Raw genomic sequence first — 17,100 nt, 5'->3', positions numbered from 1 at the left:
AGTGTCTGTGTTAGTATTATAAACTTACAATTACATTTTTTTAGTTTCGTAAATTCAGCATAATGTCACCGTGGAGTTTTTGAAACCGTTTAGCTGATTGGTGAGCTAGCTTCCGCAGTGAGTGGGTCCATGACCATGGCTTCTGTTTTGTTTTATCAGCCGTTTACTGCCATGTTACAGACACCGTTTGGAAACAATTAAGGCGTATAAATAAAAATTTACAAAACATTTCCGAGTAAATAACTCATTTTACAACGTATATAAATCTACGGCTTATAGTCTGGTGTGGTTAGTATATGGAAAATGTGTTTTTCTTCTAAAATTTTGTGGATGCGCGCTATAGTCTGGAAAATAAGGTCCTCGCAGTGGTTGCAAAAAGCTTAAGATTTCAGCTGGTGACAACTGCTTATGTCCACGTCACTCGGTCAGTCAGAGGGATGTCGAGATATGCGGATTCCGCTGTAGTACATGGACTGAAAATATGATACAAGCAAAAATACTTAGTTTTCAATGACCAACCTCCACTGCACTTAACCAGTAGTGAAACAATGCAGTCCTGTTCTCAGCCGTCATACTGCGACAGAAGAGGAGACAATTACCAATGTGGTAAAAAGCAGTATGACTGAAATATATATATATATTTTTTTAACAAGCCTTATTAAGCCAGGCTCTTACCGTGTGGATGCGGACTTTGCCGTTTTCAATTCACTCTCTTGCAAGGACTGATAGAAGTGGACCCTGTCGTTACACAGCTTTCTCACTTCAACCTGGTGAAAGACATCCTTTCATGAGTTCATAAGTTGCCAGGTTTTTATGAACACAGTTTAGATCACATTGAATTTTAGCAATTGACAAAATAAATGCAATTCATGAGCTTTAAACTACACAAATAAACAGACAGGATGTCCTCGGTCAATCAAGTTTTTTATATAAAAAAATACAGAAATTAAAACATGAATTACAACACATACAAATAAATCAGTTCCTTATTCTTATCCTTGTGGTTGTGTCACACATTGTGAGAAAGGAGGCAGCGATTACTACAATGCTCCCATGAATTGATTAACGTGGACTTAAACAAGTTGAAAAACTTATTCGGGTGTTACCATTCAGTGGTCAATTGTACGGAATATGTACTGAACTGTGCAATCTACTAATAAAAGTTTTAATAAATCAATCAATCAATGCTTAGTTATCAATGACGATTTCCTTGAAGCATATCATTTTACATTTTTAAAGATACCATCATTATTAGAGGTGTGCCATTCAATTTGGGGTGCTACGATTCAAATAGCAAACAAATAATACAATATCATTTTTTGACGCATCTTTTGCTCACACAAGATTTATTTTAAATAGGGATGTAATGGTAAGAACATTTCATACCAAGGTTATTCTCACCAAAATAATCAAGGTTATTATCACAGTATTGATGAATGTGCTCAAGAAGTACTAATACACACTTAACAAAGTTTTATTTATTAAAAATAATACAAAAAATTGCCACACAGTATACTTTGTTGGCACAATAAACATGTTATAATAGAACATTTTTCTGCCTATTTTTATTTACAAATGTTTATCTTATTCGGTTTAAATTTGTACATCCATCTATCCATTTTCTACCGCTTATTCTCCTTTGGTGCCTATCTCAGCTACAATCGGGGGGAAGGCTGCGTACACCCTGGACAAGTCGCCACCTCATTGCAGGGCCAACACAGATAGACAGACAACATTCACACTCACATTCACACACTAGGGCCAATTTAGTGTTGCCAATCAACCTATCCCCAGGTGCATGTCTTTGGAAGTGGGAGGAAGCCGGAGTACCCGGAGGGAACCCACGCATTCACGGGGAGAACATGCAAACTCCACACAGAAAGATGCCGAGCCTGGGATTGAACCCTGACTACTCAGGACCTTCGTATTATGAGGCAGACGCACTAACCCCTCTTCCACCGTGAAGCCCTAAATTTGTATATTTTTTTTTAATAAAAAAAAAAAAAAAAACGTGTTGGATGTATGATACACTATATATGGAGAAGATGACGCATGGTTTCATTTGCAATCTGTAAACGCCTTCAGATCGAGAATCAGCTTTATTAGCCAGGTAGGTTTAACACACAATGAATTTGAATTGGTAGACTGTGCTTTCGTTGTTTAACGTAAACTATAAATATTAACAATTAATTAAAATTTTTAAAAGTACTTAAATAAGTAATATTTCAGTACTGATTAATATCAAAAGTTTGCATGTTCTCCCCGTGAATGCGTGGGTTCCCTCCGGGTACTCCGGCTTCCTCCCACTTCCAAAGACATGCACCTGGGGATAGGTTGATTGGCAACACTAAATTGTCCCTAGTGTGTGAATTTGAGTGTGAATGTTGTCTGTCTATCTGTGTTGGCCCTGCGATGAGATGGCGACTTGTCCAGGGTGTACACCGCCTTCCGCCAGATTGTAGCTGAGATAGGCGCCAGCGCCCCCCGCGACCCCAAAAGGGAATAAGCGGTAGAAAATGGATGGATATACATTAATTTCTTAATAAAAATAAACAAAATAAAATAAATCATAATTAAAATAAAAAATAGATAAATTAATTCATAGTTAAATGTCATACCTTGAAAACAGATTATAAAAGCGACTGTGGAGTAAAATTCAAAACAACGCATATCTAATACATATCATCTAGACCAGTGGTCCCCAACCACCGGGCCCTCGATTGGTAGCGGGCCGCAGAATAATTTTTTATCTTTATTTTTCTAATATTAAATCAACATAAAAAAACATAAGATACTCTTAAAATTAGTGTACCAACCCAAAAAAACCTAAATTTTTCATGACAAAAAAACAAAAACAAAAAAAAGAAGTCCCCCATCCCTCCACTCCTCCGCGGGACAAATTATCAAGCGTTGACCTGTCCACAGCTACAAAAAGGTTAGGTAACACTGATCAAGACCACAAAGAAGTGTTTTCAACGCGGATTCAAATCATCACGGGTCCCCTTCAAGCCATGCGGGCAGTTATTTTAGATCTGGCAAACTTCTGGATGCTGTGGTTGTGTTTATGTGTTTTTGTGCTCATGGAAATTAACACATTTTTTGGAACAATTGCTAATCGATATCCATCCTCATGTGCTGTATCGCGATGTATCACAAAATCGGTGTATGGCCACATCTCTAATCTTTATCCTATATGATGGTTTCCCAAAATATAACATCACTTGTGTTTTATGACGCATGTTTGTGGGAGACATGATAAAGGGCAAAAAGTTAACGTGAACAAAAGTCAAGTTGTTCATCATGAGCGTAGTGATTCGCCACTGCGTATTCTTTTGCCATGCACACTAGTTTTCTTTTTGTACAGTATGAAATGGATCTCATCAAATTGTGTAGGTGTCTAATGAAGAGCCAAGTGCATATATTTGATTTACTGATCAAAGATCCTTACCAGGACTTGTGCTTCTACTGCAGGTTTAGAGTGGAGTGTTTTCCTGTCACAGTTGCCAGGAAGCTGACTACCAAACAGCACATCAACCTCTGCTTTCCTGCAAAAACGAAAACTCTTGTTAAAGTTTTAAAAAGAAGCTATTGATTATGTGGGTGCACATTGGAGATCGACCAAAAATTGGCACCGATATTTAGCTTTATTGGAATTAGCCTACCGCTTATTCCCTTTCGGGGTCGCGGGGGGCGCTGGCGCCTATCTCAGCTACAATCGGGCGGAAGGCAGGGTACACCCTGGACAAGTCGCGGGAATAAGCGGTAGAAAATGGATGGATGGATGGATGGATGGAATTAGCCTTTTTTTTTTAAACTACAACATAACAACATACAATATACTGTATACACATACAATACCAACATTAGGCATTTAAAAACAAATAATAGTAATAATAATAATATAAGTATATAGTAAGAAGCACTGCTCAATCACCAGCCCATTTGCTCAGCTTCAGAAAAGTTCTCTTTTTGCTGGAGCCCAATTTATTTATTTTTAAATTCACTTAAAAATAAAAAAAATACTTTCATTGTCCATAACTCTCCTTAAATATGTTTTCATATCTGACAGGGCATTTATTTGAGTTCTTGTGAGAATTCTTCTACCATCCGCTTTCACTTTCCATGCTCCTACCTCTGCTTACCTGTACCTGTCAAAACTTCAATTTTTTTTGCCGAGAACTCCAGTTTTTGTCCTCCCCAGTCCTGTTTTGTTTGTTTTTGCTACTGCACAGATGGAGTTGCTCGACAAGCCTCCATCGGCAAAACTTGAAGCGTGGGCTCAATAAATGGAACACAGCGACTTTAATGTTCCGTGATAAAATCAAATACAGGTACCAACGCGACAGATATAGATGACAAATGGGAGACTTATTGTATAAGTAAAGAAAAGCAGGCAGCAGCTCATACATTATCACACTTTCTGTTAGAGCTGGACGATTATGGCAAAAATAATAATCACGATAATTCTGATTGCTATTGTAATCACGATTACCGCAATTACACAGTTGCTCATTCATTTGAAAACATGAGAACTTATTGTATCACCAAAACTCAACTTTAAAAATAGTAGAAAAAATCTGCATATAAATTAGAAACAAATAAACCACAACAATTAAAATACTAATTATAGTAGTCTGCGGAACCTCACCCTGACCACCTGAGGGTACTGCAGACTGTGGATGCTTTTAATAAAGGCTTAAAAACCCTTCTTTTTAAAAAAGCCTTTTTTTTAGATATATGCGTGCTAGCTCTGGTTTTAATTTTTATTATCTTTTTATTATTTTTTTTAATACACTGTAGCACTTTGAGGTTGATTGCTCAATGGAAAGTGCTTTTTAAAAATGAATATTATAATATAGTTATTATAACAATAAATGTCAGCGATGAGGTGGCAACTTGTCCAGGGTGTATACCGCCTTCCACCCGACTGTAGCTGATATAGGCACCAGCGCCTCCCGCAACCCCAAAGGGAATAAGCGGTAGGAAATGGATGGATGGATGCATGGATGGATAACAATAAATGTAAATAACAATACAATTCTGTCTTTCCTTTTTTAGTTGCTTTTTTTTTTAACCCTTTACACTTATTTTACCACCATATAGTGTATGCTTGCTGAGTAAAAGCAAATGTAATAAATGGTTTGTTAATTAAGTGCAAAAATCCTCACAATTATTGGTACAATACATCTATGGACAATTTTCACCAGTATTTTAGGTTAAAGCATAATCATTTTGTAAACGCATCAACAAGTGATTTAAGTACATTAGAGTTGTGCAAGGTACTTTTGGGAAATCTTTATTTTGTTAGTGAAGTCAGACTAGATGTGGCTCACCGCGCTATTATTGTGAAGGGGGAAGTGCTGTTGTCCTCAGCTTAAAGAGTAAAATGGCGCCCCACTTGAGGCTGTTTAAAAAAAAAAAAGCACGCCTCTCAAAATGCGACCATTGTCTGTAAATTAATGTTACATCAAGGATGTCGTTCACCACAACACAAGCAGATGAGATGTGTTGTGGGTGTATGGATAGTTCTCGCTCGCTTTATTTTCATAGTTTAGTTGCTGTTTCAAGTGGCCGTATCAACATTGTTCAGCACGGAGCAGGCGCAGTATGCCAGGGATGAATGAGTGGTATCGGACTCGTTATTTACCCAAACAAATGTTTCTTCTCCTCACAATGACAACATTTCACATACATTTATGTCAGTTTCCCTGATATTTTGAATTAACAGCGGATTCCGTTTTATTGGCCAATTATGTGACTTCGTCAAAGCGGAAATCAAATGTGCCTTACTTTTTCGTTGACTTAAGTGAATATTGATCAGGCATACTGGCGCTGTGTCAAATAAAAAGTAGTAACCATGATTAGATCCTAAACGTCTGATAGACGTGCTCCTTTTTCACACTCATTTGCTACTCATCTGTTTCATGGCCACATAGCTCCGGAATTCGCATACACGTTGTGTGGCCCATTCTTTGTTTTTTGTCGATTGTTATGTTTTCATAATCTTAAGAAGCCATAATCGAAATTAAAATGTGATTAATTGTCCAGCCCTGCTTTCTGTAACAACCGGACGGAAAAAAAGTCAGCCAGCTTGAAAAAAGTATCAACGGACTAGATCTGACCAATCCAAGTCTAAGAGCACGAACTGATGAAGCCTACTTAGATGAGCGGCGAAACATTGTCCAAGACAAACCAAGCAGTCCAGTTGAGATCGTTTGAATGCCCTGAGATGACAAAGACCTTGACGAAGGAGAACTTTCATAAACAGGTCTCAACTATAATCTATGTGAAGGAACCCAGGAGTCCTCCCTAGGAAATCTGAAAATGTATTAAATTCATAAACTGCTATAAAAATGTAAACAATTGAGTAGATGAGTTATTGTGATGTAGAGAAATCACATTTTAAACATTTTTTTAGGGGATTTTTCATAATTTGAAATTCAAAAATGTTGATGCGCTTCTTAGACCCACGTAATAAAGTTGTTTGTAAATTCCCCTGATTTTTTTTTAAATATTATATGAGAGGGCGACTTGTCCTGGGTGTACCCCGCCTTGCGCCCGAATGAAGCTGACGTAGGCGAAAGGGACAAGCGGTAGACAATGGATGGTCCGACACTTCCTAGAAAAGTAATGTAAACAATAACAATTTTAAGCCTAGTCCATCTATTTACTGACGTATACTATTCATGTTTTGCTAACTTTTACTTCAAATGAATATTGGCTCCAAATATCACTCATCAGCCTCCTTGACTACCAATAATCAGTATCGGCCCCGAAAAAGCCACAGCGGTCAATCTCTTGTGCAAAAGGTTAAACTCGAGACTGTTCTCCCTGACCTGGCCATCTGCTCCAGAGATCTGCAGTACCCGCTGATCTCTTGAACGTCACTGGACAGCAATGTGCGATTCGAGACACAGTTTTGTCTGAAGGCCTGGAGGAGCAACTTCCTGCGTTGACTGTCCTCCACCTGGGCCCAAGTGGAGGCAATAGACCGCTCTGTAGAATGAGGATAGCAACTTTTGGCCTTCTTTTTGTCCGAAACAACATCCCATATTTGCTATCCGATGTATTGAGACCTTGGGTGGCAAGCTGATCCTCAGTGGCGCTGATCTCAGAGTCCAGGTGGCTGATCTCGGACCGGAGCTGCTTTATGGTCTCTTGAAGCTCACTCTGCTTCAAGGCCATGCTCTGGTGCTCGCTCTGCTTCATCTAAACACACACGAAAAGGACAAGAAATTGAAGGAAATTGGACGAAAATTAATTAACCTGATTGTGGCTTACCTCTTTGTCTTGAAGCCCTTTGTACCTTTATAATAAGGTCAAGGAAAAATCCGAAGCCAGATGAAAGCAGGTGTGGTTTATTTCAGTGGCACAGCGCCTGCCTCCATTCTTTTATCCGTCCATCTTCTTACGCTTATTCGAATTGGGCTTCGCTCTCCCCAGCCACCTCATCCAGCTCTTCGCAGGGGATACAGCTAGGATACAATGTGTGTCCACTGTGTCCTAGGGAGGCGTTCGAGGGGCACTCTGACCAGAGGCCCAAGTCACCTCATCTGGCTCCGTTCGATGTCTCCTTAAATTTTTTGTGTTCCGTTTACTCTGTAGTCTCTCCAAGGAACTAAAGATTTGTTTATTTTTGCATTACTGAAGATTGCTAAATGTTATCTCTCAAGCTGCTGCGCATTCCCTGAAGTCTAAGTCTATTTAGGATTTGAGAGCGGTGAACTACAGAGGAAAAGACAAAGCAACGCCCAACACAGAAATGATCCAAAAGCACCATGAAAACAAATGCAACCAGAAACTGCTGCTAAGAAAAACAGTATCTCTATATTGTAAAATATTTCGACCATGCATTTTGATTTTGCTCTTGCAATTTTTATGTGATTGCATATTCATAATTAAAATATGTAAAAAAGCTGCAGTACATCCAGAATGCTGCTGCTCGAGTCCTGACTATAACTAAGAAATGCGACCACATTAGTCACTGCAGTGGCTTATTGTTGCTCAAAGAATAGACTTTAAAACAGCTCCCTTTGTGTACAAGTCTTTTCATGGTCTTGTGCCAAAGTTAGAACCATATGAACCATCTCCAGCTCTGAGAACCTCGGGGAGTGGTCTCCTGCTGGTGCCCAGAGTCAGGACCAAGCATGGTCAAACTGTGTTGCAGTTTTATGCTCCCAAAATCTGGAATAGTCTTCCTGAAGATGTGATCAAATCAAGCCTGAAAACACTTGTATTTAATTGTGCATATGACAACTGAAACCATTGCATCTACAGCATTTGATTGATGTTTAATTAATTATGATTGTATTTCCTGATTTGAATTGGAATTATTTTTCCTTCTTTTAGTTTTCTAGAAAGCACGGTGGCACAGGGGTTAGTGCATATGCCTCACCATACGAAGGTCCTGAGTTCAATCCCGGGCTCGGGATCTTTCTGTGCGGAATTTGCATGTTCTCCCTGTGACTGTGTGGGTTCCCTCTGGGTACTCCGGCTTTCTCCCACCTCTGAAGACATGCACTTGGGGATAGGCCCCTCCCACCTCCAAAGACATGCACCTGATTGGCAACACTAAATTGGCCCGAGTGTGTGAACGTTGTCTAACTGTATTGGCCCTGCAATGAGGTGGCGACTCGTCCAGGGTGTACCCTGCTTTCTGCCCAAATGCAGTTGAGATAGGCTCCAGCGCCCCCCGCGACCCCGAAAGGGACAAGCGGTAGAAAATGGATGGATGGTTGGATGGAAACACTTTGAATTGCCTTGTGTTTGAATTGTGCTCTATAAATACAATTGCTTTGCCCTATAATTTTGAACATTCCCTTGATATTCTAGTAAAAAAAGGTTAAAGACACACTTTTTTAAACAGGCTTTTTACATGTTAAACTTTTCTTAGGTACTTTTTTATTTTTATTCTGTTATTTTCTATTTTATTTATTGCTATTATTACTATTGTTGTTCTTTCAATGTTGTTTTTTAATCTATATTTATGTATTATAATCATTTAAATGTTGCATATATTTTCAAATGATTTATACTATTTTTAGATGGGGTTAGTTGTATTTATTCTCTAGTGTAGACACCTTAAAGGTGGTGTTTATTCTCAATCCACGGTGCCATGTTTTGTTTTGTTATTGTCAATGTGTTTTCTTCTCTTATTTCTTTCCTTTTTTGGTGTAAAGCACTTTGTGTTGCCGTTTCCCTGTGTATTAAAAGTGCTGCGTAAATTAAGTTTAATTTAATTTGTGTTTTTGCATCATTTCTGTGTTTGGATGTTGCTGCATGTTTCCCACTGTCTATCAGAGATAATAGCTTTTTTTTAATGTGGATAAACCATATACTTACATTTTAAGAGGCAAAAGGATACCACTGAAGATTCCCTCGCATGATCCTCACATTTCTAGAAAAGACAAAACAGGACATGACAAGTTGCACACCATCAAAAAAAACTTGAAATATGAACTGGGCTGTGCGATAAAACGAAATTAATCGCAATATTAAAAAATATGTTTCATGAAATGTTTGATCGTTTTTTTTCTATCGGCAGAACAAACGAGGACTTGCTAGGCAAGGTTTATTGCATGGTAACCAAGCAACTCAGGAAGTGGGAGTGACACACAAACAGCCAATCAGGTAACCGTATCAACTATCACGTTTGATTGCGCCAACTGGTTGTCTAGTGGTTGATTCTTTGCATGGAGAGAGAAAATAAATCAAACATAAGTACTGCAGATTGCAAAGAAATTATCAATAAAACAAGCAAAGTCACATCGACCCTATGGCTGATTTTTTTTTTTTTTTGTAATCGACCACAGTCAGACCAAGGCGCTTGTAATCGGTAATACGCGCTCACACTTGAAATAGTTTATATCTGGTTTCTTTAAGTTTACATCATCACACTTTGCACTATTTAGTTACACTTACTTAAGCCATACTTGCCAAACCTTTCAGTGCCCCTGCCGAAAATTTCCCAAGGTTACCATTCTCACCAATTTCTCCCGATTTCCACCCGGACCACAATATTGCTACACCATCCTTCACTGGGCGCCGTTTCCGGTCAGACAATAATAACCACCTCGAAGTCAAGCGTGGCAATCAGAACAGAAGAAGGAGATGATGTAGAAGAAAAGACATGGGACGACGAGTAAGAAGAAGAAGTACGCTTGCAAGTTTCAAAATGATTGGAAAAAATAATTTCAGTTCATTCAGTACAGCTCAAAGGAGAAGGCGTATGCTGCCTGCAAATTTTGTAGATCAGACTTCTCCATTGAACACGGCGGACGAACGGATATTGTCACTCATGAACGGTCAGAGAAGCACAAGGCTGGTCACAGCCCAGTATTATGGGCCACCTTGCTAAATGGAGACCCGTGAGTGAAACTTATAAACTTATGCCGAGACAAAGATGGCTATGCAGATAGATACAAGCAACATCCAGTTCTCATTTGCGGCTGTTTTCAACAAATCCATGAAGGATACGTTCCTGGATTAAGAGATCGCTCGCCAGTACGCAAATGGCAGAACAAAAGCTACTCAAATAGTGAAAGGTGAGTGTATAGGCTTGCCACCCATCCCGTATAATACACAGTATTACAATACAGTTAGCAGAAAAACTGTGTTTTCATTAGTGTATTTGATAGGTGGCATTGCCCCGGAATTGGACAAGGGAGCGATCGAACTATGCCAAAACCAACCTTCAAATACAACCACATGTAGAGGAGTGTTATGTGTGTAGATGTGTAAATAAATGAACACTGAAATTCAAGTATTTATTTTTTTCTTTTTGTGTGTGTGTATGTATGTATGTATGTATATATATATATATATATATATATATATATATATATATATATATATATATATAAACGTATATATTTTTACACATATATAAGTATATATTTTTACACATATACATATATATTTTTTTCTTTTACCCATATACATATATATACACACACACACATTTATATATTTGTACACATAGATATATATATAAATAAATATGTATGTGTATATATGTGTATATACGTATATATTTTTACACATATACGTATATATTTTTACACATATATATATATCTTTTTACACATATACATATATATACACACACACACATTTATATATTTTTACACATATATAGATAGATATATATATATATATATATATATAAATAAATATGTATGTGTATATATGTGTATATACGTATATATTTTTACACATATATACGTATATATTTTTTCACATATACATATATATTTTTACACATACATATATATATTTTTTTTACACATATACATATATATATACACACACACGTATATATTTTTACACATATATAGATATATGTATTTTTTTTTTTTTACACACACATATACACATATATATATATATCCATCCATCCATCCATCATGTGACCCCCAGCGGGCCTTTCAAATATCTCCCTAAGTCTAAGGTCTGAAGGTTGGCAAGTATGAATTAAGCAGCTTCCTTATTTTTTTAACCTTAATTTTAAGGTTAATGTTAAGTGTTTGATGTTAACTTTAGAATTGTGATTCTAGTCTTTTCCAAGATTGTGTTGACATTTATTTTCCTTTCTGTCCTGATAGCTGAGGGGATTATAATCACAGGAATGTTGCATTTAAAATAAAAATGTTTGCATCAAATATATTTTTCTCCTGATCATTTTTACAATGGGTCATTAAAAAAAATGTCGATATCGACTGTTCAGCCTTATCGCCCAGACCTAAATATTACTCGTAAATTGAACTTGGGGCTTCACGGTGTCAGAGGGGTTAGTGCAGCGTTTTTCTCAAAGTGTGGGGCGGGCCCCAGCTGTGGGGAATAGAGACATGACAGGTGGGGCGCGAGGAACGGGGGGGAATTTCACTTAAAAATATTTTTTTATTATTATATTCTTGCGGCGGCAATGACCAAGAACGCGGAGTTGGAATATACTTACAACACTTTATGTACATATTTATATCCTAGTTACATATTTATATAATATGTAACTACAAGCTCCATTCACAGACAGAGTCCCACTACTTTTATGAGCGGTCGAGCGAGTCAAAAGCCGAAAAAAAAAAAAAAAAAATTTATTTGTGGCGGCCGTAATTCTTTCGTGGCGAGCCGCCACAAATAAATGAATGTGTGGGGAAACCCTTACTTGAATGTTACTTGATGTTCAATAAATTTGAAAATGTTAAGCGTGGCATTAGCGTTCTGTTGTGGCGATGGGGGCAGGTGGGGCTTGAAAACTCCCCCTTGTCCAAAGTGGGGGATGACAAAAAAAGTTTGAGAACCACTGGGTTAGTGCATCTGCCTCACAATACGAAGGTCCTGAGTAGTCAGGGTTCAATCCCGGGCTCGGGATCTTTCTGTGTAGAGTTTGCATGTCCTCCCCGTGAATGCGTGGGTTCCCTCCGGGTACTCCGGCTTCCTCCCACTTCCAAAGACATGCACCTCGGGATAGGTTGATTGGTAGGGATGTCCCGATACAACTTTTTCACTTCCGATACGATACCGATATTGTAGCCTTGAGTATTTGCCAATACCGATATCAATACGATACGATATAGGCACGAATCATACATATATTTATTCTTTATTTTGTTTTGTAGAATGTTAGAAAAGGCTTGATAAAGTGATGTTACTGTTACTGATGTTGTAGTGTTAAAACAGAAAACAATAGTCAGCAAGAGTAGGTATAGGAAAAACTGACCCATTTATTATTAACCAATTGGTTACATAAATTTTAACCTTCAACATAAGAGTATCACCTCAACAAATCCAATAAAAACAAAATGTTATATTTAAAGTGCAAAATAACCACTAATACCAACATAGTTATACAATTGAATAAAATAAATTAAAAATAAATTAGAAAACCCTGAAAAATAACCTAAATAAATCCAATAAAAAAAACAAAAAACATTTTAAAGTGCAAACAATTCAAGTTCACTTCAGTTATTTTTTTTACTGTCAGTATATGTTGGAAACAACTGTGGGCAGGGACAAAAACCACAAAAACAACACAATACTGTCCACTGTCCAACTGCTCTAAATTAAGAGTTCACAGCTCCAGTTTCACTGACTGACTATGCCCAAAACAATGTAGTAATTACTCTTAGTCTTCACTGAAGTATAGTGTAAACACAATAAACATATCACTCTAATAACAAGAGCATAAAACAAATAATAATCAGTCAGTGCTGACTACCCTTATTACTCCTCCTCCTCCTTCTCCACTTTCTGCAGTCCGAGCATAATGTGGAGATTTTTTTTTAAGAAGATAAGCATTTCGGCATGCTGTGAGTTAAAATACTTTCACACAGCCGACATCACTACACTTTGCTGAGCACAAGCGTTGTCGTTGTTGTGATCACGTGGGCTGTGCATGCTGGATCAGAGACGCTCTTCTTCCGCGGCCGCCACCAACGTTATTTAAGGGGCATTGCCGCCACCTACTGTGTTGGAGTGTGATCACACCAGTCACCTATTATAGAAGTGCTGCAGCGGCAAATGGACAGCTTATATCGGAGCGCTTATATCGGAGCGCTTATATCGGAGTTTTTAGATTCAGTCCGATAAAATCCGATATTCACTTTTTTGGCTAATATCGGACCGATTTCCGATATCAATATCGGATCGGGACATCAATGATTTAATCAATGATTGGCAACACTAAATTGACCCTAGTGTGTGAATGTGAGTGTGAATGTTGTCTGTCTATCTGTGTTGGCCCTGTGATTGGATAGCGACTTGTCCAGGGTGTACCCCGCCTTCCGCCCGATTGTAGCTGAGATAGGCACCAACGCCCTCTGCTACCCCAGAGGGAATAAGCGGTAGGGAATGGATGGAAATTGAACTTGCACGTTGATGACAACATACTGCATATATTTAGTTTTCGAACAACTTTTTGGCAATAATGTCAACATGTTGTAAAGACGAACCTTTCCTGGAAGACGTGCTGGATGACAAACTTCCATATTGACTTCCCTGCGCCAACACACAGCCTGGAAAGCAAGTGGACGACAGCGAGTGTTACATTTTCGCTGCGACAAGACGCTCCGAGTGACGTTGTTACCCACGTTTTGAAGTAGCTCTCATTCGGCAGGCTCTCCGGGGGAAGATTGAACTCTTCTTTCGCCCAACGCTTCAAGTCCTGCGAGAGCGTCCTGTCCGCCATTGGCATGTCGAGCACAAAGACCGCGAAATATCTGGCTCGTGGTGCCGCGGCAAGTTTATCGTAGTAGTCCACACAATCTGCTTGATTGCAAAGTTTGTGCCCACTTAACACACATAAACATACAACACTATGAAAAACCAGATGGAGTTTTCGTTTTTTTTTAAAAATCGCTTGAACTTTCGACTTCCCGCTCGTTCACAGTGCTTCCGGGTTACATGTAAATGATGGTCACATGACTAGAACCATAGACATGTTGTAAGGGGAGGCAGCATGGAGCGCTACTGCCTACTGGCGCTGACGAGACGCCGGGCCGCCATCTTGGAGTGGTGATCCGCTCCACTCAGTGCAATTCATTTAGCAGGAGCATTGATTGATTGATTGATACTTTTATTAGTAGATTGCACAGTACAGTACATATTCCGTACAATTGACCACTAAATGGTAACACCCGAATAAGTTTTTCAACTTCTTTAAGTCGGGGTCCACGTTAATCAATTCATGGTACAAATATATACTATCAACATAATACAGTCATCACACAAGTTAATCATCATAGTATGTACATTGAATTATTTACATTATTTACAATCCGGGGGGTGGGATGAGGAGCTTTGGTTGATATCAGTACTTCAGTCATTAACAATTGCATCAACAGAGAAATATGGACATTGAAACAGTGTAGGTCTTATTTAGTAGGATATGTACAGCCAGCAGAGAACATAGTGAGTTCACATAGCATAAGAACAAGTATATACATTAGAAGTACATTTGAGTTGTTTATAATCCGGGGAGATGGGATGTGAATGGAGGAGGGTATTAGTAAAGTGTTGATGTTGCCTGGAGGTGTTGTTTTAGAGCGGTTTTGAAGAAATATAGAGATGCACTTACTTTTATACCTGTTGGGAGTGCATTCCACATTGATGTGGCATAGAAAGAGAATGAGTTAAGACCTTTGTTAGATCGAAAACTGGGTTTAACGTGGTTTGTGGAGCTCCCCCTGGTGTTGTGGTTATGGCGGTCATTTACGTTAAGGAAGTAATTTGCCATGTACTTCGGTATCAAAGAGGTGTAGCGGATTTTATAGACTAGGCTCAGTGCAAGTTGTTTGACTCTGTCCTCCACCCAGCAATGAACTGTCGGAGCATTTAATTCATCTTACCTCACTGACTACCACTGATTTTCACCCCCTTTTTTGTCATACGTGTAGCTATGATAAAGGACACGTTTTATTATTCAAAGTTTGCTTAACAGTAATAGAATATTCTTATATCAATCAATCAATCAATCAATGTTTACTTATATAGCCCTAAATCACTAGTGTCTCAAAGGGCTGCACAAACCACTACGACATCCTCGGTAGGCCCACATAAGGGCAAGAAAAACTCACACCCAGTGGGACGTCGGTGACAATGATGACTATGAGAACCTTGGAGAGGACGAAAGCAATGGATGTCGAGCGGGTCTAACATGATATTGTGAAAGTTCAATCCATAGTGGATCCAACACAGCCGCGAGAGTCCAGTCCAAAGCGGATCCAACACAGCAGCGAGATATGTTATAAGTGACCCGATGTCCCAGATCAAAACTGGAAATATAATCCCAGAGAAGAGGGAAAATCAACAGTCAGCTATTTTTAAATTGATGAAACAATATGATTAGGTTATATATACATGTGTATATACTACACAAAAAAATGTATGAATACATTATATATATATATATCCATCCATCTTCTTCCGCTTTTCCGAGGTCGGGTCGCGGGGGCAGCAGCCTAAGCAGGGAAGCCCAGACTTTCCTCTCCCAAACCACTTCGTCCAGCTCCTCCCGGTGGATCCCGAGGTGTTCCCAGGCCAGCTGGGAGACATAGTCTTCCCAACATGTCCTGGGTCTCCTACCGGTTGGAAGTGCCCTAAACACCTACAATAAATAAATAAATGGGTTGTACTTGTATAGCGCTTTTCTACCTTCAAGGTACTCAAAGCGTCCCTTGGGAGGCGTTTGGGTGGCATCCTGACCAGATGCCCGAACCACCTCATCTGGCTCCTCTCCATGAGGAGGAGCAGCTCCTCCCGGATGGCAGAGCTTCTCACCCTATCTCTAAGGGAGGGACCCGCCACCCGACGGAGGAAACTCATTTCGGCCGCTTTTACCCGTGATATTTTCCTTTCAGTCATGACCCAAAGCTTATGACCATAGGTGAGGATGGGAACGTAGATCGACCGGTAAATTGAGAGCTTTGCCTTCCGGCTCAACTCCTTCTTCACCACAACGGATCGATACAGCGTCCGCATTACTATAGACGCCGCACCGATCCGCCAGTCGATCTCACGATCCACCCTTCCCTCACTCGTGAACAAGACTCCTAGGTACTTGAACTCCTCCACTTGGGGCAGGGTCTCCTCCCCAACCCGGAGATGGCATTCCACCCTTTTCCGGGCGTGAACCATGGACTCTGACTTGGAGGTGCTGGTTCTCATTCCGGTCGCTTCACACTCGGCTGCGAACCGATCCAGTGAGAGATGAAGATCATTTTATATATATATATATATATATATATATATATAATAGACTGTATCTCTGATGCTGCAGTAGCAGAATTTAATCTGTCTTGACACTTTGTATTGATATTTTCTATTACATTCTTTCCTTAAATGATCATGTTTACAGTGATTGTTTTATATGTATTTTTTTATGTATGTCGCTTTGGATAAAAGCGTCTCGGGATGATGTTCGTTGAGAAATTATCGAGTTCGAGCCCAATATCGAATCCTCTTATTGAACCGATTCCTGATTGAATCTCTTATTGATAATTGTGAAGTGAATTATATTTATATAGCGCTTTTCTCTAGTGACTCAAAGCGCTTTACATAGTGAAACCCAATATCTAAGTTACACTTAAACCAGTGTGGGTGGCA

The 17,100-nt window shown here is 39.1% G+C and overlaps 1 protein-coding gene across 1 annotated transcript in view; it reads right to left on the bottom strand.

The window, feature by feature from the left end:
• haus5 (HAUS augmin-like complex, subunit 5) overlaps positions 1-14,421 on the bottom strand; it is a 37,993-nt gene extending 23,572 nt beyond the window's left edge. The window contains exons 1-9 of the mRNA XM_061883172.1: positions 14,088-14,421; positions 13,950-14,012; positions 9,365-9,397; positions 7,282-7,306; positions 7,077-7,209; positions 6,837-6,996; positions 3,449-3,545; positions 676-767; positions 520-574 (exon numbers count right to left, since the gene is read on the bottom strand). Of these exons, the coding sequence (XP_061739156.1) occupies positions 520-574; positions 676-767; positions 3,449-3,545; positions 6,837-6,996; positions 7,077-7,209; positions 7,282-7,306; positions 9,365-9,397; positions 13,950-14,012; positions 14,088-14,191 (762 nt within the window). The 5' untranslated portion in view covers positions 14,192-14,421. The remainder of the gene's footprint in view (positions 1-519; positions 575-675; positions 768-3,448; positions 3,546-6,836; positions 6,997-7,076; positions 7,210-7,281; positions 7,307-9,364; positions 9,398-13,949; positions 14,013-14,087) is intronic.
• Positions 14,422-17,100: the final 2,679 nt, after the last annotated feature.

The sequence above is a fragment of the Nerophis ophidion genome, linkage group LG22, assembly GCF_033978795.1.
Source record: "Nerophis ophidion isolate RoL-2023_Sa linkage group LG22, RoL_Noph_v1.0, whole genome shotgun sequence".
Lineage (NCBI taxonomy): Eukaryota > Metazoa > Chordata > Actinopteri > Syngnathiformes > Syngnathidae > Nerophis > Nerophis ophidion.
The sequence above is the reverse complement of the archived record's forward strand: the minus strand, read 5'-3'. Positions and strand labels throughout refer to the sequence as shown.